At 45.5% G+C, this 26382-nt stretch overlaps 2 protein-coding genes across 2 annotated transcripts; one reads left to right on the forward strand and one right to left on the reverse strand.

The window, feature by feature from the left end:
• The first annotated feature begins 15436 nt into the window (after positions 1-15436).
• On the forward strand, positions 15437-21805 carry LOC124652198 (copper methylamine oxidase-like). The gene is made up of 12 exons (XM_047191215.1): positions 15437-15908; positions 18050-18159; positions 18239-18544; positions 18764-18876; positions 18976-19306; positions 19398-19613; positions 19700-19936; positions 20070-20255; positions 20470-20610; positions 20885-21153; positions 21240-21321; positions 21438-21805. Exons 1-12 carry the CDS (start codon positions 15710-15712, stop codon positions 21558-21560), a joined length of 2313 nt encoding a protein of 770 aa, XP_047047171.1. The 5' UTR covers positions 15437-15709; the 3' UTR covers positions 21561-21805.
• Positions 21806-21998: 193 nt separating this feature from the next.
• Positions 21999-25233, reverse strand: LOC124653102 (F-box protein At1g70590-like). The gene is made up of 4 exons (XM_047192160.1): positions 24642-25233; positions 24171-24304; positions 23545-23727; positions 21999-22648 (listed from the first exon to the last, which is right to left on the reverse strand). The coding sequence occupies exons 1-4, from the start codon at positions 25216-25218 to the stop codon at positions 22475-22477; spliced, it is 1068 nt and encodes a 355-aa protein (XP_047048116.1). The 5' UTR covers positions 25219-25233; the 3' UTR covers positions 21999-22474.
• Between the last annotated feature and the right edge of the window lie 1149 nt (positions 25234-26382).

A 26382-nucleotide genomic window follows, 5' to 3' on the forward strand; every position in this document is an offset into this window, starting at 1 on the left:
CCCTAGTCTACAACTCGTAGGCATTGACAAGTTAATACCTTGTCAATTGGCGCCGTCTGTGGGAATTAGAGGTGTCAAGGATCTGATCTCGATGGCACGTTCAAGATCATCGACTTCGTCAACTGCAAGCAACGCAATGGACAAAGGTAAAAAGATCGAAACTGGTCTAGTTGATTTTGTACCTCACCCGCCCTCCCGTTTGGATGCATATGCGTATCTGGAGGAGCCCATGGAGATGACTGATGCGTGTAGTTGACACGTCCGTTGGGAACCCCAAGAGGAAGGTGTGATGCGCACAGCGGCAAGTTTCCCTCAGTTAGAAACCAAGGTTTAATCGAACCAGTAGGAGTCAAGAAGCACGTTGAAGGTTGATGGCGGCGGAATGTAGTGCGGCGCAACACCGAAGATTCCGGCGCCAACGTGGAACCCGCACAACACAACCAAAGTACTTTGCCCCAACGAAACGGTGAGGTTGTCAATCTCACCGGCTTGTCTGTAACAATGGATTAACCGTATTGTGTGGAAGATGATTGTTTGCAAGAAAACAAGTAAAACAAGTATTGCAGCAGATTTGTATTTCAAGTATAAAAGAATGGACCGGGGTCCACAGTTCACTAGAGGTGTCTCTCCCATAAGATAAAAGCATGTTGGGTGAACAAATTACAGTCGGGCAATTGACAAATAGAGAGGGCATAACAATGCACATACATGTCATGATAAATATAGTGAGATTTAATTGGGCATTACGACAAAGTACATAGACCGCCATCCAGCTGCATCTATGCCTAAAAAGTCCACCTTCGAGGTTATCATCCGAACCCCTTCCGAGTATTAAGTTGCAAAACAACGGACAATTGCATTAAGTATGGTGCGTAATGTAATCAATAACTACATCCTCGGACATAGCATCAATGTTTTATCCCTAGTGGCAACAACACATCCACAACCTTAGAACTTTCCGTCACTTGTCCCGGATATCAATGGAGGCATGAACCCACTATCGAGCATAAATACTCCCTCTTGGAGTTAAGAGCAAAAACTTGGCCGAGCCTCTACTAATAACGGAGAGCATGCAAGATCATAAACAACACATAGGTAATAACTTGATAATTAACATAACATAGTATTCTCTATCCATCGGATCCCGACAAACACAACATATAGCATTACAGATAGATGATCTTGATCATGTTAGGCAGCTCACAAGATCCAACAATGAAGCACAATGAGGAGAAGACAACCATCTAGCTACCGCTATGGACCCATAGTCCAGGGGTGAACTACTCACTCATCACTCCGGAGGCGACCATGGCGGTGAAGAGTCCTCCGGGAGATGAATCCCCTCTCCGGCAGGGTGCCGGAGGAGATCTCCGTAATCCCCGAGATGGGATTGGCGGCGGCGGCGTCTCCGGAAGGTTTTCCGTATCGTGGCTCTCGCATCGGGGGTTTCGCGACGGAGGCTTTAAGTAGGCGTAAGGGCAACGCGGGGGGCCACACGAGGGCCCCACACCACAGGTCGGCGCGGCCAGGGCCTGGGCCGCGCCGCCCTAGTGTGGCGGCGCCTCGTGGCCCCACTTCGACTCCTCTTTGGTCTTCTGGAAGCTTCGTGGCAAAATAGGACCCTGGGCGTTGATTTCGTCCAATTCCGAGAATATTTCGTTACTAGGATTTCTGAAACCAAAAACAGCGAAAACAAAGAATCGGCTCTTCAAGCATCTTGTTAATAGGTTTGTTCCATAAAATGCACGAATATGACATAAAGTGTGCATAAAACATGTAGATATCATCAATAATGTGGCATGGAACATAAGAAATTATCGATACGTCGGAGACGTATCAGCATCCCCAAGCTTAGTTCTGCTCGTCCCGAGCAGGTAAAACGATAACAAAGATAATTTCTGAAGTGACATGCCATCATAACCTTGATCATACTATTTGTAAACATATGTAATGAATGCAGCGATCAAAAGAATGGTAATGACATGAGTAAACAAGTGAATCATAAAGCAAAGACTTTTCATGAATAGTACTTCAAGACAAGCATCAATAAGTCTTGCATAAGAGTTAACTCATAAAGCAATAAATCAAAGTAAAGGTATTGAAGCAACAAAAGGAAGATCAAGTTTCAGCGGTTGCTTTCAACTTGTAACATGTATATCTCATGGATAATTGTCAACATAGAGTAATATAACAAGTGCAATATGCAAGTATGTAGGAATCAATGCATAGTTCACACAAGTGTTTGCTTCTTGAGGTGGAGAGAGATAGGTGAACCGACTCAACATAAAAGTAAAAAGAATGGTCCTTCAAAGAGGAAAGCATCGATTGCTATATTTGTGCTAGAGCTTTTATTTTGAAAACATGAAACAATTTTGTCAACGGTAGTAATAAAGCATAGGAGTTATGTAAATTATATCTTACAAGTTGCAAGCCTCATGCATAGTATACTAATAGTGCCCGCACCTTGTCCTAATTAGCTTGGACTACCGGATCATCGCAATACACATGTTTTAACCAAGTGTCACAATGGGGTACCTCCATGCCGCCCGTACAAAGGTCTAAGGAGAAAGCTCGCATTTTGGATTTCTCGCTTTTGATTATTCTCAACTTAGACATCCATACCGGGACAACATGGACAACGAGATAATGGACTCCTCTTTAATGCATAAGCATGTGGCAACGATTATTATTCTCATATGAGATTGAGGATATATGTCCAAAACAGAAACTTCCACCATGAATCATGGCTTTAGTTAGCGGCCCAATGTTCTTCTCTAACAATATGTATGCTCCAACCATTAAGGTGGTAGATCTCTCTTACTTCGGACAAGACGGACATGCATAGCAACTCACATGATATTCAACAAAGAATAGTTGATGGCGTCCCCGAAAACATGGTTATCGCACAACAAGCAACTTAATAAGAGATAAAGTGCATAAGTACATATTCAATACCACAATAGTTTTTAAGCTATTTGTCCCATGAGCTATATATTGCAAAGGTGAATGATGGAATTTTAAAGGTAGCACTCAAGCAATTTACTTTGGAATGGCGGAGAAATGCCATGTAGTAGGTAGGTATGGTGGACACAAATGGCATAGTGGTTGGCTCAAGGATTTTGGATGCATGAGAAGTATTCCCTCTCGATACAAGGTTTAGGCTAGCAAGGTTATTTGAAACAAACACAAGGATGAACGGTGCAGCAAAACTCACATAAAAGACATATTGTAAACATTATAAGAATCTACACCGTCTTCCTTGTTGTTCAAAACTCAATACTAGATATTATCTAGACTCTAGAGAAACCAAATATGCAAACCAAATTAGCAAGCTCTAAGTGTTTCTTCATTAATGGGTGCAAAGTATATGATGCAAGAGCTTAAACATGAGCACAACAATTGCCAAGTATCAAATTATTCAAGACATTTTAGAGTTACTACATGTAGCTGTTGACGTCAGAAACCCCCTGGCGGGCAGAGACGGTCAACACGGTAGAGCCGGGAACAACTAGGGCTGCGGCTGGCCCCAGTCCCTCAGAGCGACGGCCCGCAAAGCCTCCCGGTCGCACGTCCGATGTTTATCACAAGGGCGTGCCACCTGACCTATACCTGGTCAGGAAGGTGTGGATGATGCCTCGCTTAGTTTCCTGCATGGCATACACGTAAACATTAAATACGAGGCTCGATCGGCTCTCAGGTTATCCTGTGAATCGGCTCAAAGAGCCGATCCACCCATGATTCGGACGAGGTGTCCGAATATATGGTGGTCCTGCTTGATCAAGATAAAGCTGATTAGATCTACGACGATTTAGGGTTTTCACCGCATAATCGGATCATCCTACTCACGATTGGGCCTCGCGCTCGCGCACGGTGACCGTAAGCTGATCCTAGACAGGGCCTAAAAACCAACACGAGGTTGATCCCGGAACATCCTTTCTAGGGCTAGCAAACGCCACCCTACACGCCGCTGGATCCTCCAACCCTTTGTAAGGCCTAACTATTGCGGATGTTAAACTAATCCTTGATGAAACAAGGAGCAACCGTAACGGATCGGATCTACTAAACCATGATCAAGCGGGGTGCCGCCCCTACACCTAAGATAGGTGTAAGGGCGGCTAGATGTGCAAGGGTCGCATAACGAAGGCATGTAATTCGAGGAACAATGCTAACCCTAACACATCTAAGATAACTACGTTGCTCGCCATCAAAAAGGCTTCGATACGAGCAACGCATGAACAACGTGGGCAGGCTTGTGCTGCCTAGATCGCAAGATGCGATCTAGGCAAGCATGATACTTACCGGTAGAAACCCTCGAGACGAAGGAGTTGGCGATGCGCCGAGATTTGTTTGTGGTTGAACGTTGGTTGTTGTTTATTCCATAAACCCTAGATACATATTTATAGTCCAGCGGACTTTCTAATGTGGGCGTGCACTAAACCGTGCACGGGTAAGATTCTAACTTCTAAACTAAGATGCGATCTAATATTTTACAGATACACGGGAAATTAAGCCCAACTTGGTATAAAAGGCCGATTCACGTATTTCTTCCATGTATATATCTTCAAGTCAATCTCGATCGCGGCCCACCTCTGACTCGGTCAAATTCTGGTGATAACACATGCCCCCTGGTTTTGGAAATGACATTTCCAAAATCATTATGCCTTCCTTTCGTCGGGTCATGTCGTGGCGAGTAACCGTCGCAGTATCCGTCATCATGATGCCTTGCCTTCTCAACTTCTCCGCGTGACTCGGCAGTTTTTTTCTTTCCTTCAGGCACCACTTCCTCGGAAACTGCTGTGGCATTGAATTCCCACTATATCCCCTTTTATTTAACCGCTCCGCACAGTTTATTCCTGCATCTTCCTCGCATTAGCATTCCGAAAAACCCTCCTCTGCCACCATGTCTTCTTCTTCTTCTTCCTCTTCATCGGGTCTTTCCTACGTGTCCTCTCCCATCCGAGAGTCGACACCCGAGTGGGGTACGCAGGCGGCGTATGACATCCTTGCCCCAACGGCGTGGGACAAAGAAGACCATGACTCCTCCATCCGGTCCGAGGATGACAAATCCTTAACTGATGGGGAGAGTGACCTCCGCTTCCTCGCTGACGGGGAATCGGAGGAGGAGAGCGATGACGATCGCTTCTCCTGGGCAGACTTCACTTCCTCCAAGGAGGAGGAGGAGGAAGAGGAGGAGGACAGCTCCTCCGACGAGCCCCCGTCCAAGCGCTTTTGCCCCTGGCCGGGGAACCTCAGCGACTTCGACAGCGACGACGACGCTGACGAGGAGGATGAAGACAACGAAGGCCCTGCCGGCGGCCGCTGGAGCAGCGACGACGAGCCGGCGGGGAGCAGCGCCGACAGCGGCGGTGACGGCAACGACGAGGGCAGCCATGGCCCGTAGATAGGATCCCTAGAATAGGATCAGCAGTAGTAGATGGGGCAATGTATCCCCTAGCAACTCCTTTTGAGAGCAATTTTGGCTCTTTGTGTAAGAAATCTGGCTATCAATGAAGAATTTCCCTTAATTTGATCTTGCCGATTCCTTTATGCTAATTTAGCCGATTTTTCCTCATCCTGGCTCTGCCGATTGTTAGCTTAATCGATGTTCAATGAGCCGATGGCAACACATAGGTCCTTCATTATAACCTGCGGGACGGGCCAAATCAGTCATCCCTTCAAACGGTAGTTGCGAACCTAACTTGAATTAAGATCCCCAAACTTCCAACTGAACAGATCCAAACCGCAGTCGCTGAGCGTAGTGCTGGATTTAATGGCAAATTCCTGAAAAAATGCCTGATCTCATCATTAACTTTAGGTTTCAGACACTTTTCTGCCGAATCTCCCTCTTCCGGATCCTCTTCTGTCTTCGGAAAGCTTCGGGACGGTTGCTTGAATCAACTCGAACGTCGAAGCCGCCACTTCGGCGAACGGATATCATTTGTCCATAAATTCCCCGGTGATATTCTGCGAGTGATGTTTATAATCCTGCTCTGTCTTTTAACATCAACCATCTCGTAAAATAAAATGGAGATGCGAGCCGGCCGATTCCGGCAAAAATCGGCTCCCTATAGCAAAGGATCCTTCGGGGCAAACCGCCCCCGAGCCTCGGTCGAGTGAGGACAGCAGGTGAGCCGACCAACTCAGCCATCCTTGGTTTCCAACTTATAGAGCAGGGCCAGCCGATCCCGACAGAATCGGCCCCCAAGAGCAGAGCACCTTCAGGGCGAGCTGCCTCCCGAGCTTCTTCAGTTCAATCCTTGCGCCTTGCTGATCGGATCGGCTCATCATCTTCGGCAGGCTGCAGCAACTTCCGGTGAGGATGTCCTTGCATTTCTGACGCCTTCCAAACTCTGGGCGCAACAACCCCTGGAAGCGACAGTTACTGAGTCGAAACGTGACAGCCGATGGCTTCGTCATCGGCTGTTCTCCTGGTCTTAGAAGAGATATGCTCCCTTCGTTAGGCTCATCCCTACCCTGACTTGCACGTTTATGCTGCCCTTGCCGTTAGTCAGGGTTACGATCCTCAATCCTGCAGTCCTGGTTCTAGAAGATGTCACGTTCCTGCTCCATTGATCCTTAAGTCGATGTCTGCACATCGGCTGTGCTAAAAAAAATTCGAATTTTCGGCCGATTTACATATCGGCCCCCATACTCCAATACCCACCGCCAAAGGATGAGACACTTCTACTGCATATCCTCGTGTTCTATCCACCTGGGAGCCCCCCAGAGCCGATTCTGTCAAGGGAATTGATGGGATCGGCTCTGGTTGGATAACATGTTGAACCCAGGCAGAATGGATGGTGAGGATAATTTTGGCCGATTGCTGGAATCGGCCTCCACGTTTGCTTGCTCGGTGAAGGTTTTGTGATGTCCCTTCATAAATTTTTGGGGCCGATCCCAAGGATCAGCCACGCCACGTTTGTTCATCGACGTTTGCTTTGTTACACAGTCAGGCCTGTGGATAAAACCATCCTAACCCCGTTCTTTGTCACGTCGATGCGCTCGCGAGTCGTCCGGATTGATGCCCGAGAGTGGCTCTTGGCCCGATGTCTCCCAAACGTCCATGCCAGCTGTTGAAACCTCGACCGAATCATCTGCGTGGACGACTTCTACTTCATCTCCATCCCACCGTATCGGGCATTGGTGCATCGTGGATGGAATGCAACAGCTTGGCGTGGATCCAATCTCTCTCTAGTAGGACAGCGTAGGTACTCTTGCTCTGTCGACGATAAAGAACGTCGTAGGGACAGTTTTCCTTCCTACGGTCGGATCCACATTCAGAACACCTTGCGCGTCGGATGCTTGGCCGTTGAAATCGCTCGGTGTTACGTTGGTCTTGATCGGATCCGAGCTGGAGCGTCCCAACCGACGTAGCATGGAGTATGGCATAATGTTAAACTGCCGCTCCGGTGTCCACCAACATCTTGTTGACAGGCTGCCCATTGATGTAACCTCGCAAGTACAGGGCCTTCAGATGCCTGTAACTTCTTTCTTTCGGCTTCTCAAAGATGACCGGCCGTGGGCCGCAGTCTAATTGCGCCACAGGTGCTTCATACAATCTTGGAGCGCTAAACTCCGTTGGAAGAATGAAGACCATATTTGTGCCAGCCGATGTGTCATCATCGGCTTTCCTCTCGCTTGGGGCGCCACTCTTTTCTTTGTGGCCGACCTTCTTCGTCCGGGGTTCGCCGAATTTTGGCGGCCAGATCAGGCCGTGCCTTCCTTAGCGTGTGCAGGTACCATCTTTCAGCCTTCTTCCAACCCACGCAGACGCTGAACCCTTCGCTTCTGGGAACGGCTGAGCCCATCAGGGCACCACCTGGGCCGATGATATTTGTCTTCTTCATCATCGTCCTCTAGTTCCTCGAGATCTTCCACCCGAACGGAGCCAGCATGCTTGTTCCGAGGCGGGAGAGGCCCTAGACGCTTGAACACGGACATGTTAGCGGCATCCTTCTTCCTTTGTTTGCATTCTGGGCAGTTCTCGATTGTTGGCAATCGGCTCATTCCTGAGTCCCAGCAATGTTTGAAAAACGGACAGTCCCAGTGCCGATCCATGTCATCCTCGCCCCCTCGGCCTTCCTTCGGCGTGACGATCGTACCCGCCGTTGTTTCTATCATGCCGACGGTACCTCCTGTCCTCTGCATCGGACCGACAATTTCTCTCATCATTTACGTCGTAGTGCCGACGTCGGTCGTACTGCTGCTCATATTTGTTGAGGAGGTGCTCGGAGAGTGGACGTTGATACCGCACGCTTCTCATTTCCTCCTCTGTCAGGTACCGTCTGTCATCATCTTGGGGCCGGTCGCGTGGATCGGCCTCCTCTTTATCCTTGCCACGGGAGTGGCCGCTTTCTGCTTCATCTCTGCCATGGTGGCTTGCAAGCCCTGCCATGTTGACGCCAAAGGAGAACTCTGGCTGGCATATGGAGTGGCTGAGATCCACCATGTTGTCGCCAGGCAACAGACGTGTGTTTTCATTGGGCTCGTTGCCGTGCGCACGGGTCTTCTCAAAGGAGCCGATGAGTTCGGCTTCGAGGGTTGCCTTGATCTCGTGATGCTTCTTCTTGAGTTCATCAGGCAGATCCTCGTACTTGACCGGAGTGCTTTCCGCCATCTCGGATGCAGACGGCGATGTTGTGGATGTCGAAGGTTGTCCCACCGGGCGTGCCAGAATGTGTTGACGTCAGAAACCCCCTGGCGGGCAGAGACGGTCAACACGGTAGAGCCGGGAACAACTAGGGCTGCGGCTGGCCCCAGTCCCTCGGAGCGACGGCCCGCAAAGCCTCCCGGTCGCACGTCCGATGCTTATCACAAGGGCGTGCCACCTGACCTATACCCGGTCGGGAAGGTGTGGATGATGCCTCGCTTAGTTTCCTGCATGGCACACACGTAAACGTTAAATACGAGCCTCGATCGGCTCTCGGGTTATCCCGTGAATCGGCTCAAAGAGCCGATCCACCCATGATTCGGACACGGTGTCCGAATATATGGTGGTCCTGCTTGATCAAGATAAAGCTGATTAAGATCTACGACGATTTAGGGTTTTCACCGCATAATTGGATCATCCTACTCACGATTGGGCCTCGCGCTCGCGCACGGTGACCGTAAGCCGATCCTAGACAGGGCCTAAAAACCAACACGAGGTTGATCCCCGGAACATCCTTTCTAGGGCTAGCAAACGCCACCCTACACGCCGCTGGATCCTCCAACCCTTTGTAAGGCCTAACTATTGCGGATGTTAAACTAATCCTTGATGAAACAAGGAGCAACCGTAACGGATCGAATCTACTGAATAATGATCAAGCGGGGTGCCGCCCCTACACCTAGGATAGGTGTAAGGGCGGCTAGATGTGCAAGGGTCGCATAACGAAAGCATGTAATTCGAGGAACAATGCTAACCCTAACACATCTAAGATAACTACGTTGCTCGCCATCAAAAAGGCTTCAGTACGAGCAACGCATGAACAACGTGGGCAGGCTTGTTCTGCCTAGATCGCAAGATGCGATCTAGGCAGCATGGTGCTTACCGGTAGAAACCCTCGAGACGAAGGAGTTGGCGATGCGCCGAGATTTGTTTGTGGTTGAACGTTGGTTGTTGTTTATTCCATAAACCCTAGATACATATTTATAGTCCAGCGGACTTTCTAATGTGGGCGTGCACTAAACCGTGCACGGGTAAGATTCTAACTTCTAAACTAAGATGCGATCTAATATTTTACAGATACACGGGCAATTAAGCCCAACTTGGTATAAAAGGCCGATTCACGTATTTCTTCCATGTATATATCTTCAAGTCCATCTTGATCGCGGCCCACCTCTAACTCGGTCAAATTCTGGTGATAACAGCTGCATGCACACAGCCCTGTGAGCAGGCTGTGTGTGTGTGTAGCCTGGTGCTGTGCACTTGGTCTTGGAATGGATCAGCTCGGCAGAGTTGATCATATCCTCTTCATTTCTATTTTCCTTCTTACCTGCCAAGTGGCTACGCCACTTGGCATAACACTTGTTTTATTTTCTTTGTGTTTGTGTGCAGGGAACAAAGTGGTGATCCAATGATCATGAAGATCATCAAGTACAAGACTAATTGAAGTTTAGTTTGTAGTGTTAGGATAGGTTCTGGAATTGTAATTTCCTTTTCTTTCCTTTTTCTATTTATGTCCAATTCTTGTAATATGTTGTATTATTTATTTGTTCCAATTCTGAATATTGTAATTGACAATGTATCATGTGTGATTATCAATAAAGCTCAATTTTCCTTAATGAGCTTTCTATAATTGTTGTTCTATTTATATTCTTGATTAATTATAATTGTTTATTAAATTAGCTCAAGTGTGAATAATGGGATATCCATTTGATGTTTGAGTTTGAAATTCAAATTCAAATTTAGTTTGAATTCAATCATACAACTTAATTTAGAATTCAATCATGCAACTTAAGGTTGTGATGCAACTCTCCCTCTCTTTTCAAAACCCTAGTTTAGTTGAATAAGGAACAGGTTTGTCGCACTCTCGAAACCCTAACCCTGTAAGGTGTCGAGAGAGAAACTTGTCCCCCTTCGATGCAGCTTTTGTTTAAAAGCGTGAAATTTCCCCGAAATTTGCAATGCAATGCACATCCCTTTCTAAAATGTACCCCTCGATCGTCTCTAAACCCGGGACATTACACTCCTATCCCCCGGATCTTGGCTTCGCGATGGCGGCGGCTCGGAAGGTTTCTCGTACCGTGGCTTTTCCGTATCGAAGTTTTAGGTCGGGGACCTTTTTATAGGCGAAGAGGCGGAGTCGGAGAGGCGACGAGGCGGTGACACACTAGGGGCGCCCCCTAGGCCGCGCCGCCCTGTCATCCGGGGGCCCAGTGGCCCCCTCCGCGACTCTCGGGTGTTCCGGAAGCTTCGTGGAAAAATAGGATGCTTGGGCCTTGATTTCGTCCGATTCGAGAATATTTCCTTACTAGGATTTCCGGAACCAAAAACGGCAGAAAACGAGAACTGGCCCTTCGGCATCTCGTCAATAGGTTAGTTCCGGAAAACGCATAAATATGACATAAAGTATGTATAAAACATGTAGATATCATCAATAATGTGGCATGGAACATAAGAAATTATCGATACGTCGGAGACGTATCAAGGATTTCCTGGAATGCTTGGAAGCATCGATTGCATGCCTCGGGCATGGAAGAACTGCCCGTTTGCTTGGCAAGGTATATACAAGGGCGTCATGGATATTGCAGGTGTGGTGCTTGAAGGCTGTGGCAGATTATGACCTATGGATTTGGCATTCTTTCTTTGGCATGGCGGGATCACACAATGACATCAACGTGTTGCGGCGGTCTCCGGTGTTCGGCGAGACTAGTGGAAGGGCATGCTCTACCATGCAACTATGAGATCAATGGCCACCAATATACCAAAGGCTATTATCTAGCCGATGGTATATATCCAAAATGGGCCACTTTTGTCAAAACAATATTGAATCCATCAGGTCTGAAGAATTCCCACTTTGCTACACGATAGGAGGCTTGCAGGAAGGATGTCGAGCGGGCATTTGGTGTGCTTCAAGCACAATTTGCCATTGTCCGGTACCCTGCTCTAAGCTGGTCTCACGACCAAATGTGGGAGGTGATGCAGGCTTGTGTGATCATGCACAACATGATCATCGAGGATGACCGCAAGAATCATGTTAGGTCACATGTTGGTCCCTATGAGTGTCAAGGCCCTCTTGCGGAGGTTGATCATGAGTTGCCTGCAGATTTTGCTGATTTTCTCGCTATGCACGCAGAGATCCGTGACAGCAATGTTCATGATCAACTTCAAGCTGATCTCGTTGAGCATTTGTGGAGGATCAAAGGAAATACTGTGGCACCTTGATGTAGCATCTAGCCCTATTTATTATATTTGATTACTTGTTTTATTGTTTGTTGTAATTTAATTTGAAAACAATCCTCGCAAACATTTTTATTCATATGATACATTTGATAAATGGTTTATATGTTAAAAAAAATTATTTTAAATGTTTGGGGGCGGCGTTTGGGGGACGCGGCTGGGGAGCGACGTCCCCAAATGCGGCACGAACAAAACACGTCCCCCAAACGCTCAATCCAGCGCGGTTTGGGGAATGGTTTGGGAGACGCGGCTGGAGATGCTCTAACCATGCAACTTTAGCTAGTTCTCAAACGGGAGATTGGAAACGATGCGGGTTAGCATGATGCTTGAACACATTACCCAGCATGAGCCAATTGTCAGATATACGTGGCCGTCCAGTCCAATCAGCGTTGCAGAATCTTCGAGATAGGTAGTAGTAGCTAGCCAGGCTAATGCAATTTGAGTTTTTCGTCCTAAAATCATCAAGGCGTTGGCAGGCATCATCAGGTAGGAGCACCAACCATGGCTGTTACCGTACGTGAGAATGCAACGAGATCCGGATAATTGGATCCGTCCAGCTTCGCCTTGGCGAGGATGCATGATAATTGATAAGCCCTTCTTCATCTCCCGGCCCGATCCTTGTCACGGAGCATATATTGCGTGCCCGATCGGCGCTCTCGCTTTCACGGCTCACGTACGTAGTCACACGTACGTACGTACCACCAATTAGCTTTTCTATAAATCACATCGCTCGAAAGATTTTTCTTTCTTTTCTCTGCTGAGGTTTAACCTCTGCTGAGGTTTAACGCATTATTCATCAGGATCAGGGCACACACGCATGCACGCAGTACACTGCTGCCTGGTCTGCTTTGCCATGCCGCAATATTCCTCTCCGGGTGCACGACAAGCAGGAGAGACAAAGGCGCTTTCCTGCCGCAAGAATATGAGCAGTACAAGTTGCCTATTTCTTTTTTGCTTAAGAAAAAAGGAGAGTGTACACAATATAAGCCAGCTGCAAAGTACAATCAATCATTCGCCTAAAGTAAGTGAGTAGCTAACTAGCTACTAGAATCCCTGGCAATTGCAATTGAGTAGCGCACACGGGTTATGCCAAACAGTTGATTTTGGTGAGATCCATCGCGATCGTGATCCGTGACTTGGTGCGGATATTCACTTTGCCTAGTAGATGTAGATGCATCCACTGCGCAAGAATACATGTCAAAATGTCTAAAAGTTTTTTAAAAGTATATGGGTGTATGTTTAGACATAATATGCTCTCACACGAAGTGCCGCCGAATAAAAAATATTTTTTGTGGCTTACGTAAAATAGAAATTTTTGTATGCTCCAATGTATTTTCACGAGACTTTCTCTTTTTTACATAGGTGGCAAAAAAAACATCATTTCACCACAAACAGATGAACATACATGATTTTGTTTGAGAAGTTTTTAACATTCTAAAATAATTTTGAAATTCACTTTACATAAAAGGGTGCATGTGGACCTATGAGCCAAAACACCATACCCAACTTGATGATTGTATCCTCCATGTAGTGCACACACTACTGCGTTGCTTTTATTTTTTTCGAAATGAAGGTTGAGATCCGTGCCTTTGTACATAGATGTACTACATTGCTACATGATATAGTGGTGTGCGTATTACTGCATCATTTTTACAATGTGTGTTTGTTGCATCAAGCATCACGGCTTTCCCAGTTTCGTATGTGCCAGAGCATGAAAACCGTTTATATTGTGAATAATATCCGATCACGTCATTCGCCAACATCAATTTCGTGCAACGTCTCTATCACCAGTATAGTTTTTCTTTTCTTTTATTGTCTCTCTTAAATATGAAAGTAGTACAATAAGACATGACCAAAGCATACATGTGATGGACACACTATGACATTGCCTTTTCCCTCTCAAAGTGGAGGTTGAGATCCCGCCTCTGCCTAGACATCGCTACTTGATGTAGAGTGTGAGTTACTACTACATTATTGTTATAGTTTTACATGGTGGAAAAGTCTAATTACTTGATCCGTGTGTGCATACTTGTTGTGCCAAGCATCAAGACCTTCCCAGTTCCATATGTGCCAAAGCATGAAGATTGTTCATATAGTGACTAATATCCCATCACACCGTTCACGAGCATCAATTTCGTAAACCATTTTTTTATCACTACTGGAGTTTTTTCTTTCATTGTCTCTCTTAATTAAGACCGTAGTCCAATTAGATATGGTTGAAGCATACATGTGATGAACACACTACTACATTGCCCTTTTCCCCCTCAAAGTGGAGGTTGAGATCCCAACCTCTGCATAGACATTGCTACATGAGGTAGAGTGTGCTACTACTACGTTATGGTTACAGTCCTTACACGATGAGAAAGCCTAATTACATGGATCCGTGCGTGAATGCTTATTTTGCCAAGCATCAAGGCTTTCCCACTTTCATATGTGCCAAAACATCAAGACTGTTCATAGTGAATATTTCCCATGCATCACACCATTAACCAACATCAATTTCGTGCACTATATTTATCACTCGTGAAGTTACCTTTTCATTGTCCCTCTCGAATAAGACCACAGCCCCCCCCCCCCACCCTCTTCTTCATAGTGGAGGTTGAGATCTCGGCCTCCACATAGAGCAATAGACATTGGTACATGATGTCCCGTTACTACTACTTTATTGTTGCGGTCTTACACGGTGGGAAAGCCTAATTACATGGATACATGAGTGCGTGATTGTTGTGCCAAGCATCAAGGCTTTCCCAGTTTCATATGTGTCAAAACATCAAGACCGTCCATAGCGGATATTTCCCATGCATCACACCATTAACCAACACCGATTTCGTGCACTATAGTTATCACTAGTGCAGTCACGTACCTTTTCATTGTCTCTCTCGAATAAGACCGCGGTACAGGCAGACATAACTGAAGCATGCATGTGCTGTATGATGGAATACATGAGATCGGGATATAATTAAACTTAAAATGGAAAGGATTTATTGAGCTGGGATTCCTTGCATTTATGTTAAAGTACCTGATTTCTCTCTAAAAAAATGAACATGAGTACGTATCAGGAAAGATGTAGTCGTAGTTAATGGTCTAATTAAGGTTTTTTTTACAAAAAAGAAAGGTCTTAACAAAGTTAATACAGCCATATATAGCTATGGAAAATCAAGAGATAGGAGATGAGATGATTTGGCAACGCAAGGTGGCCGTGGGCTCAGCAGAGATTCAATCTCCTACTAGTGAGGACTGATAAATTCAAAATTTGAAAAAGTAAATCAAATATAGCAAAAAAAAAAAAAAAGCACCATTATCCTTTCACAGAGTAGGAGTGGAAAACAGTTCGATAAACCCCGTCGCCGGCGCGATCGTGAGGGTACAGTTACGTGTACATGTAGGATAATCCAGGAAGTATCCTGAATCCAGCCCACCCACCTACCAATATCGATCGCACGCACAGTCACCTTTCCCCTTCGCCTTTTATAAATGCACGTGATCCCCCATCGCCTCCCTCTACAGCGCGCCCCAGAACCTCTCCTCTCCCCACTGCCCACCGCCAGTCCGCCACCGCTCCGGCCCTAGCTAGCTCCACTCTCCTCTCCACCGCCGGCCACCCCAAACCTCTCCGCTCCTCGGCCCCTCCCGGAGAGAACGCCTGCCCTCCTCTCCGCCCCCGAAACCCTGGCCCGATCCCGTAGAACTCCTAGACTCGGAGAGGAGTGAGCGCGGCGCGGGGAGGACGAAGGCGCGGGGAGGCGGAGGCCTGTGCTGTATGTCAGATCGTGGGATCGGAGAACGAGGAGGAGACTACGGACACGGTCAGCTCGCCAATCCGCTGCAATGGCCTCAGCTCAGGAAAAGGCGACGGCATGCTGCCTCCCGCCGCGCGACGCCGCCGGGGCCCGCAGAGCGATCGCCGTGGCCGGGAAGGTCTCCATGGCAGGCGGTGAGCGCGTCGTCTCCGCGGCCGGGGGCGGCGCCGTGATGGAGGACATCGGGGCCGCGGTCCAGCCCACTACCGCCAAGGCCTCATCTAAAGGTATGTACTATACGGGGATCGCGGATCACCGCCCTATCTCTCGATCGAGTTGGTTCATGGGTATCTATGTTGTCGATATCTGTAAGCTGGCGTGGTTGATTGGGGCCATGGGGAACGAGCGCCATGCGGCACGGCACCTGACGGTATTTATGTTGATCACGATTTCTAGCCAACCCCATGGATCCGCGAGTGTGTGGTGTTTGTATAGAGTTCAGTCAGTCCCCGTGTGCATGCAAGCAGAATATGTAGGAGGATCAGGCTTACAGTTTCAGGGCCAGAATACCAGGTAGGAAATCCGTGAATTAAAATCAGTCTGCGATTTGTGCAGAACTGCAGATCACATGGTTCTGCTAATCTGCTATGCATGCAAGCAGAGTATGCAGATCGCCGAGTAATTCCTTTTTTCATGTTGCAGGGACACTGTGAACTAGTATATTATACTACAGTACATTCTGTGACAATATAATCCACACCATATTATTAACAAAAATATTCGGTTTACACTATACCTTATTATAGCTAAGTTGATGATTGAATCGTGGGGTCATGACGTGATGGGCGTGCCTACCATGGCCATGCTGTCACAAACCTTTCAATTGTCTCTTTTGTTGTCTACTGTTTTGGCTTTTATGCTGGATACTAGTTGGGCGCTCGCTTCAACCTTTTCTTTGATCAGTAGTAGCAGTGATCATTTTTTGTTTCCTTTATACTTTTTGGTTGATGGTGAGGTGTCATGTAGATAAATAAATAAAGTTAGGAAAGTGTCTGGGTCGTATCGATAATGATGTTGTTTGACAATGGACGGACCAATAAGATTCTCGATTATTAGGCACTCACACTTCCAAGATGCGCCACTAGACACTTGGGATAAGCGCTTATCAAGCAGTATGGCCCATCTGGCCCGCACTGCGGGTGATGAGCATATTATCTCATAACAGTACCGTTTGCGGGGTTGCTGAGCATATTATCTTAAAGTAGTGTTTGTGAGGATGCCAAATTATGCAGGGTGCACAAGTTTAACATTCGATGGTTGTCTGGTGAAACCCATTCGAGCTCCATTTTTTTTTTAAAAAAAACATTTGAGCTGGCCTTTAAAGTTCATATTATGCTATTTGTAGATTTGTGCATGGCCCTGAACATCTCATATAAACCAAAATTATCATTGCTATATTTCAGACAAATCATTCTTGGTAGATTATCTCTTGAATTCCTGAAATTATGTTCAGGAAGTTAACGAGCATCAGTTTCAATTTGACTGAACATATATATATTCGAAAGAACATTGGAACACTGACAGAACTTTATCTGATCTGAAGAAATGTCACCTAACTTACCATATAAGGTTCATCTGCCAATCATCAACTTATGTAGAGGGATGATTGTACATAATTGATACTATGTGCTTTGGCTAACTAGATCATACTGAACTTTGTTGCGCGAGATCATACTGATTTCGGATTTAGTTTCTGTAGGCAATGAATGGGGGACACAAATTGGTGTTGATAAAGCAATGCTATATTTTCTTATCTTTGTTCATAACTACGTTAGTGGATAGAACAATATTTTAAGACTTGCATTTATACACTATGGTCCATGTCATTGCTGTTTTCTTTATGTTGCTTCAGAGAAATAGGTCAACAATCATTTTTCAATCAAGTGACTCTTTTGCCATCCACATGGAGCATGGCGCTCTTGACCTGCCAAATTGACTTCTATGAATGCTTGACCTATGTTATTGAAGAGTTATTTATGTTTAGTGCTCCGTGATTGGCTTTGCTTGTAGAAATTTATTGGAAGTTATTTGTGTGAGTCCACAAGACATCAGTTTTTTTCAAAAACCGGCAGGATCACTGTTTCCATTTAGACATGAAGATATACTTCTCTCGGTACCATGAAACATGTCAATTTTTTTAAATTTGGACGTATCAAGACACTAAATACTACCTAGATACATCCAAATTTTGATCAGTCTCCAACATGTTTCATGAGACGGGGGGAGTATTATTTACTGGCTTTCATGTTTTCCACAGCAACAACTATACATCTTCCCTATCATAGTTGTCTGATACCATGCCTTAATTAAGTTATATTCATTACTGTCCATTCCATTCATGATGTTCTGCTGGGTGAAACCAATGCAGGGATACCTATAATGACAAGAGCCCAGAGATTCCACCCTTTAGACCCGTTATCTGCTGCCGAAATTGCAGTGGCTGTTGCAACTGTAAGAGCTGCTGGAAAATCTCCTGAGGTTTGTCAACAAAACTTTTCACATACTTTTCTGTACAATCTTGGAAACAGAATTAACGAGCGATATTCTTAAATCATAGGAACGAGACAGCATGCGTTTTGTCGAAGCTGTGCTATTGGAACCAGAAAAGAATGTTGTAGCACTGGCTGATGCTTACTTTTTCCCACCTTTCCAACCATCACTGCTCCCTAGAACAAAAGGCTCTCCTGTCATTCCAAGCAGGTTGCCTCCCAGAAGGGCCAAGCTTGTTGTCTACAACAGACGTTCCAATGAGACTACCATTTGGATAGTTGAACTATCTGAAGTGCATGCCGCTACCAGAGGTGGACATCACAGAGGGAAGGTGATATCATCTGAAGTTATTCCAGATGTTCAGCCTGCAATGGTAGGCCTACTTAATTTGTTAGTATATTGCCTTCATTTGTCTATTTGATCCCAAATTTAAATATGGCAATCAATTAGTTTATGCAAAAATCTTTGTGTTTTAATTATTGCTCACAACTTGCATCGTTGTAGTTCTTCAATATTTACTCAGCTTTTTGTCTTTTGAACATTATGCTGCTGTTTTCTGAAATGTTTTACGATGATTATTTTGAATTTTCAGGATGCAATGGAATATGCTGAGTGTGAAGCTACAGTAAAAAATTATCCTCCATTTATTGAAGCTATGAAAAAAAGAGGTGTGGATGATATGGAGCTTGTTATGGTAGATGCCTGGTAAGCTAGCTACTGTCAAACTCATATATTATAGTTATTGTCTTTCAGCTTACGTCATCATACTGAAAATTGGATTTGGACTTCGTTCATAAATCTCAGGTGCGCGGGCTACTACAGTGAAGCTGATGCTCCGAGTCGCAGACTTGCCAGGCCTCTAATCTTTTGCCTAACTGAGAGTGATAGTCCCATGGAAAATGGTTATGCTCGACCTGTCGAAGGGATCCATGTTGTTGTTGATATGCAGAATAGTGTTGTCATAGAGTTTGAGGATAGGAAATTTGTTCCTCTGCCGCCACCAGATCATTTGAGAAATTACACTCCTGGGGAAACAAGAGGTGGTGTTGATCGAAGTGATTTGAAACCTCTTATTATCGATCAACCTGAGGGCCCAAGCTTCCGTATCAATGGCTATTTTGTGGAATGGCAGAAGGTAATATTTTCTCAATATGTTTACTTATCATACCGGTATTTTTAATAACCTATCATTTAGAGATAATAACACTTTTAATGATGTTGAGCAGTGGAACTTCCGTATTGGCTTCACCCCTAAAGAGGGTCTGGTTATCTATTCTGTTGCATATGTTGATGGTAGTCGTGGACGTCGACCTATAGCTCATAGGCTGAGCTTTGTTGAGATGGTTGTTCCTTATGGTGATCCGAGTGAACCACATTATCGAAAGAATGCATTTGATGCTGGAGAAGATGGACTTGGCAAAAATGCCCATTCCCTCAAGAAGGTCATTTGCTCAGTTCTAGGCGATTTTATCTCTTCTGTGATTTGAACGTTGATCTGACTAATATACTCTGTTCTTCCTTTGTGCAGGGATGTGACTGCTTGGGTTACATAAAGTATTTTGATGCACACTTCACAAATTTTACGGGTCATGTGGAGACGATTGAAAATTGTGTTTGTTTGCATGAGGAGGACCATGGAATCCTGTGGAAGCACCAAGATTGGAGAACTGGTTTAGCAGAAGTTAGGCGATCAAGGAGGCTGACAGTGTCGTTTATCTGCACAGTTGCCAACTATGAATATGGGTTTTACTGGCACTTTTATCAGGTAACTATTGGAATAGACTATTTGAGATTTAGTACATACTTCAACCTAGTTTTTAATTAAGTAGTATGATGCTTCCATGTTCTACCACTTTGTTATTGCAATGTAATCATTTGTTCTTTTTTCTTGGCTATAGGATGGTAAGATAGAGGCTGAAATAAAACTTACTGGAATTCTTAGTTTGGGAGCGCTGATGCCTGGGGAAACAAGGAAATATGGTACAACCATCGCTCCTAGTCTGTATGCACCTGTTCACCAGCATTTCTTTATTGCCCGTATGGACATGGCTGTTGATTGCAAACCTAACGAGGCACATAATCAGGTGGGTCCCCTGCATCTTTTTATTTATTCATGATATCAAAATGCCCAGGAGAGACTAAGTACCACTGCATCTACTAAGTAGAAGTTGATTTGTCCTATTACGGAATATTATTACAGTAACTTTTTTTTGGTTGAAAGCAGAGCCTTATGATTATACCCTGTCCTGTGTGCTGCACAAACATGTGGTATATTTGACTCATTTGTTTATACCACAGGTGGTTGAAGTAAATGTCAAAATAGAAAATGCAGGCACACATAATGTGCACAACAATGCTTTCTACGCTGAAGAAAAAATATTGAAATCTGAGTTGCAGGCAATGCGAGATTGCGATCCTTCATCTGCACGACATTGGATCGTAAGTGCACATGCAGACATGCTTGTTGTTTCTCTTCTTCGTTTGATTATGTTATTGTTGATCAGTCAGGGTGATGCATCAATTCATAATGATTGCTAAAATATCAGCATCTCTGTGGTCAAACAGCTGGTATCTCCTGACTTTCAGTAGAGTAGATGTCAGTAAGACATACCAGCTGCACAAAAAAGCATGTCAAATATTACCGACACCATATCCACACCACAGCAAAGCAGAATACTGATTTTCTTCTGTTCCTGGTTTTCATCTTGATCAGGTCAGGAACACAAGGGCTGTAAACCGAACCGGCCAACCAACTGGCTACAGGCTCGTGCCTGGTTCAAACTGTTTACCGTTCGCTCTACCTGAGGCAAAGTTCCTTCGACGAGCCGGGTTCTTAAAGCACAATCTCTGGGTCACACCATACAAGAGTGACGAGAAGTTCCCCGGAGGGGAGTTCCCCAATCAGAATCCGCGTCTACACGAGGGCTTACCTACTTGGGTTCAAAAGGATAGACCCTTGGAGGAAACTGACATCGTCCTCTGGTACATTCCTCTTACACGCTGATAGCTAACAATGTTCTCCTGAGTTTGCAGTTCCCGATCCTTACAACTGTGTTCTGCATCTACAGGTATGTGTTTGGACTTACCCACATCCCAAGGCTGGAGGACTGGCCTGTCATGCCAGTGGAACGCATTGGTTTCATGCTCATGGTACGTACCACATTCTGACCCTGTGAAGCCTCCTGCTGTAGTTTTGGTTTCAGAGAGGAAATCGTCCATTACTTAATCGATCTCAGCTGAACTTAAGCTTATTTTCTCCACTGCAGCCGCATGGATTCTTCAACTGTTCGCCTGCGGTTGACGTGCCTCCTGGCACTTCTGATGCTGCTGATGTGAAGGAAGCTGACTCGCCTAAAGTCATCCAGAATGGTGTTGTTTCCAAACTCTGAGCTTGCAGGGCCACAAAAAGATAAACTGCTGCAGTACTACTACGAATATTGCTCCGAATAAAATTTGTTTTCTTATATGGTGTGTATGGTTTTCTGTAATATCTTTGTTGACTGCACGGATTAAACGTTGGGCCACTAGTAGCATGTTATGAAGGCTGGACTGGCATAATGCATGTATAAATAAAAGTTGTGTTACACAAATACAGCCATGTCCCTTCTGGGGAATATTATCGTGTCATTGATCATTCCCTGGACCGTCATAATGCCTGTAGCCGTTTTTGTTAGCTCCACTGTCATGTTCACAATCGTTGAGTAATTACAAGGTTCAAAAATCAAAAGAGACCTCTGTAAATTCAAGGGTACAAAGGTCAAAGAACCTAAAAGCAAAAAAAACGACAGGCAAAAACTTCAATCATAAGAACCGTTTTCACAATGGCATCCACAGAAATGCTGGAAGCTTATATATACATCTTAATTATAGATACATTGCACCTTGTGTATCTTCAACATTTACCCAGTGACCAAAGCTGCATGTCATTTTAGCAGATTGTTCCTTTTAGTTGCAGAGTTTTCACACATCTGGTCAGTAGCACTCAAGAATTTCTATGGATTACAGAGATGCAATGGTTCAATCTTCAGGCCAACTGAACCAAGAAATTTATACGCTGTACACTATACAGTTTTATTGCCATAGAAATTCTTGCGTGCTTGACCAAGTTCATTGCCACTTGACCAAGTTCCCCAGAAGCAGCCTGGGATGGTAGGTTTTACAAAGAACTAAGGTGAACAATGAACATGAAGATCATGTAGCCAATGCCCCGCTTGGCCAACAGGGATGCCTATTCCGATTTGGACTTGGAGATGATGTAGCCAATGCCCAGCACAATGGTCTGTATTTGGAGGGGTCCATCTGGTCATCTTCTGGTATAGAGGGCTTTCGGTCGCCATTTATCAGCCTCTGACAGGGCAAGTTGTGTATTCATGGGAGAGAGTGATTCAAGCATTACATCTCTCATATGTGAGGCAGCTGCTTCTCCGCGGCGTGTTGCCAGCTCTAGATACATGAAAGACCTGATCTTGTCTCCTGCCTAAGCAAGATATGCATCATCACAAACGGATGCTTAAAAATTAAAATAATTACAGGTGAATGCACATCACACTAAACAATTAACATTGGAGAGCCAATGATACTCCATAGTAATGCAACAGGTTATGACGTATCTGATCGACGTTGCTACCATTATCAACAGCTTCTTTACGAAAACCAAGCAAATACATCCCAAACAGCAACAAAGCTGAATACAAGAATGGCGTGTCTACTTAATGACATATTATACGACACCCCAATGACCCAGCCTACTATCGGTGTCCGATGCCAACTTTGGTGGTAGTTATCCTCTGCAATTAAGAAATTGACATTGCTGGTAATGTACGACATTTTGCTCTTAATCTATTTAACTTGACCAAGATAGTATGTCAGAGATTTGTCCAAATTCAGATGTATCAAATTCAGATGTATCAATATTACGCTAAGAAGTGTCTAGATACACTTAAATTTAGGCATACTCGTGACATCCTTTTATGGACAGAGGTAGTATATACTATTCCTTTCAGTTCTGTCTACCTAAGTCTCCTTGAGTAAAAAGATACCGAAGTCAAACCAAGTCAACATCAAAATGGTATGGTTTCATGTAGGTCCCAAGCAGGAAAGTTGATCGCACCTATGTAGTCTGAGAACTTCGAACCTCGAGCAACCAAGCTTACATCCCTAATCTTATATGGGCAACAATAATGCACTATGCAATGTTATATGTAAGCAAGCAATGTAGGATGCAGGAAAAACAAACAAATATACGATTAACTACAATATGCCTCCAAATGAAAACCATTTGGAAAAATGCACTAATATTTTCAGATTATCATGGAAATAGTTTAGATAGACAAAACAGCATCCCCGTGTGGTACAAGATAAGAAATGACATACCGCACATAGTTTAAGACCACACTCATAAAGAGCCTTCTTGTGACCACAGTCAGCAGCTAGTTGCAGCCACTTCTTTGCACGCACATGATCCTGCGTAAACCCTTCACCCAAGCAGTAACACAAGGAAACGTTATACATGGCTCGTACATTCCCTCCCTCTGCAGCTCGCAAGTACCATTTTGCCTGCATTTACAAGTTCCTTTCAGTTGGAAAAATGAGGGAAGCAAAACCTTAGTGTAACTGCTACAGAGAAGGTTGATGAGTATTCTGGTAATATGGCATCCACCAGTTTGCATTGATCCTGGTGATACAATCCTGACTACCTTAGTAGGGTAACCCAGTCAAGGTTGAAGGATCCTTTCTCTTAGCAAAGTTTTCAGCAACCAAAGCAAGTTTAGTTTAAAAGCTTGAACACAACAAATCAGCTTCGAAATCGCCATGAGCTAAAATAAGAGCATATGGAGGTTTCCTGATGAAAAACTTATTTCAGAAAATATTTGCTACAGGCCATTTTCGTAGAAACCCAATATTACAGCAGTGAATCGGAGCAGCAACTATATATACATCTAGAGTAACAAACTATTTTGGACTTGAAAAAAAAAAAGTAAAGCACAATGGTATCTTACAGCTTCTCGTTGATTCCGCTTGATTCCTTTTCCGTTCTGCAAGCAGAGGCCTAGGTTGTATTGGGCCCGAACATTGCCTGCGGATGCAGCTGGATAAAACCATCTAACAGCTTCCTCGGCCTCGGGTGGATCAGCTGTATCGTAAAGAAATTTGACAGCTAGTCAATTCTAAATTTCTAATATGGCTCGAGACAGAGAGTTTGACTGCGTAACAAAACCTAGAAGCCATTTCCACTAGGAGCTAGGTACTGTATTTGCTACTCTTCAGAGTTTGAAATCGGACTGAAAGAACACCAAAGTTTACTGTAAAAAGACCCAGCAAAAGAGTAGACGGATGAGGCGGAGCAATCAATAATTCCCCGAGTATCAACACATCTACTACGACACTAGCCAAATTGGTCCTAACCTTTCAGCTACCATCTGAACCAAGTACCCAAGAAAGGAAATCCCGTAACCCCAAATCACTGATACCTTCGAGGTAAGAGACCCCGAGATTGCACATCCCGACAGGGTGCCCGAGCTCGGCCGCCCTGCGATAGTACCCCATGGCCTCCTCCCGCTGCCCCTCCTCCCAGCACAGCAGCCCGGCGTCCACCATCGCCGCCGCGGATCCGAGCCTGGCCGCCCGCTGGAACATCCCCAGCGCGCTCCGCCGCGCCACGTCGCGCCCCTCGACTCCGCACGGGGCGGGGACGGCGGGCCCGTGCTTGAGGCGGCGGCCGTGCGCGTGCAGCGCGGCCGCCTCGCGGAGCGGCTGCAGCGCGTCCCTCCAGGCCCGGCACGCGCGGCTGGCGGCCGAGACGTCGGCGGCGCCGGACGCGGAGAGAGCCTTGTGGAGGAGCTCCTGCGGGAGGTCGGCGAAGTCGGAGCCGGAGCCGGCGGGGGCGGTCTTGGGCGGCGCGGGGGGCGGTGGCGGTGGCTCCGGCTTGGACTTCTTGGAGTGGCGGCGGCGGCGGCGGCGGTGGGAGTCGGAGGAGACGCGGAGGCGGGAGGAGAAGGGCGCCGGCGAGGGGTTGGGCGGCGGCCAGGTGCGGCTCGCGGCGTCCATGAGGGGATTGGGGACGCGTTGAGCCGCCCCGCGTTCGCCGTTCGGGGGGAAGCGGTTGGGGATTCAGAGGGTGTGTGTGCACGAGGAGGAGGAGGACGGTGGATTGGCAGGGAAGTCAATGGATTTGGGCTGGGCCGCTGTGTGAATGCAGGTGGGGTCCGTCTCGATGCGAGCACTCGGTTGGGCCCGTTGACAGTGACATGTGTTGGTCGGCTGGGTTTGGGTTTTTTCTTGAAGAAAAAGGAGCGCAAACACTGACAAAAAGAAGAGTTTGATTACGTGTTGCTAAATTGGAGTACAGTTCAACTACCAACATCTTCAATAATGAAGAATTTACTAACCTATGTCCATCCACTTTTCAACTTGAACACAAAAAAACTTATCCTCATTTTTGTATATATAAACTTTTTCCTTGTACGACTTATTTTCAAGCTAAGGCAGCAGATAATGGAATGGTTATCCTTAGGGGTAGGGGTTTTGCTAGTGAAGGATGCATTGCTAAGAAAAGATGTTCTTTTAGGTAAGGGGTTCTCCGGTTTCAATTAAAAAGAAATAATAGTACCAGAAAGAAAGCTCAAAGGCTAAAAAGAACATAGAAAAGATGGTAAATAGGCCATGGGTGGCTATCAAAATCTGGTGGTTGATAGTATAGGACAATCGATTCTCTTGAGCAAAAGCACCACAACGGCGAGCCAAACTACAAAAAATAGGAGGACTGAGGGTAGCAGTAGAGCAGCTAGCGCAACTATGCAAGGCATACCAAATTTGTACTGGTATATATTGATCCATTTGATGGCGATATATGCTAAACACCGATGGAGGAGCAGCGACCTTGACTAATTTTCGACACCTACTTTTATTATTAGAGGATCCTGGAATTGTTATTGAGAACATCGAATCAAACGTCGAGTCCTTCACTAAAGATGGAATCATATACTCACTAAGCATATCGTAGAGGATGGTGGAAGTGTGTAACTATTAAGGATATTGTATGGATAAAATGTTGCATATGCATATGTTTCTATGACCAGTTACATTGCTATTGCATACTTACGCTAACTTTCACATCAGAGTGCTTAACTTCACATACAAGTTTCATTACTAGACAACAAGATTGTACTCGATACGCAAAATTCAAGGCCAATCAACATCAATATTCACCAT

This window comes from Lolium rigidum, chromosome 5 (genome assembly GCF_022539505.1).
Source record: "Lolium rigidum isolate FL_2022 chromosome 5, APGP_CSIRO_Lrig_0.1, whole genome shotgun sequence".
Classification (NCBI taxonomy): domain Eukaryota; kingdom Viridiplantae; phylum Streptophyta; class Magnoliopsida; order Poales; family Poaceae; genus Lolium; species Lolium rigidum.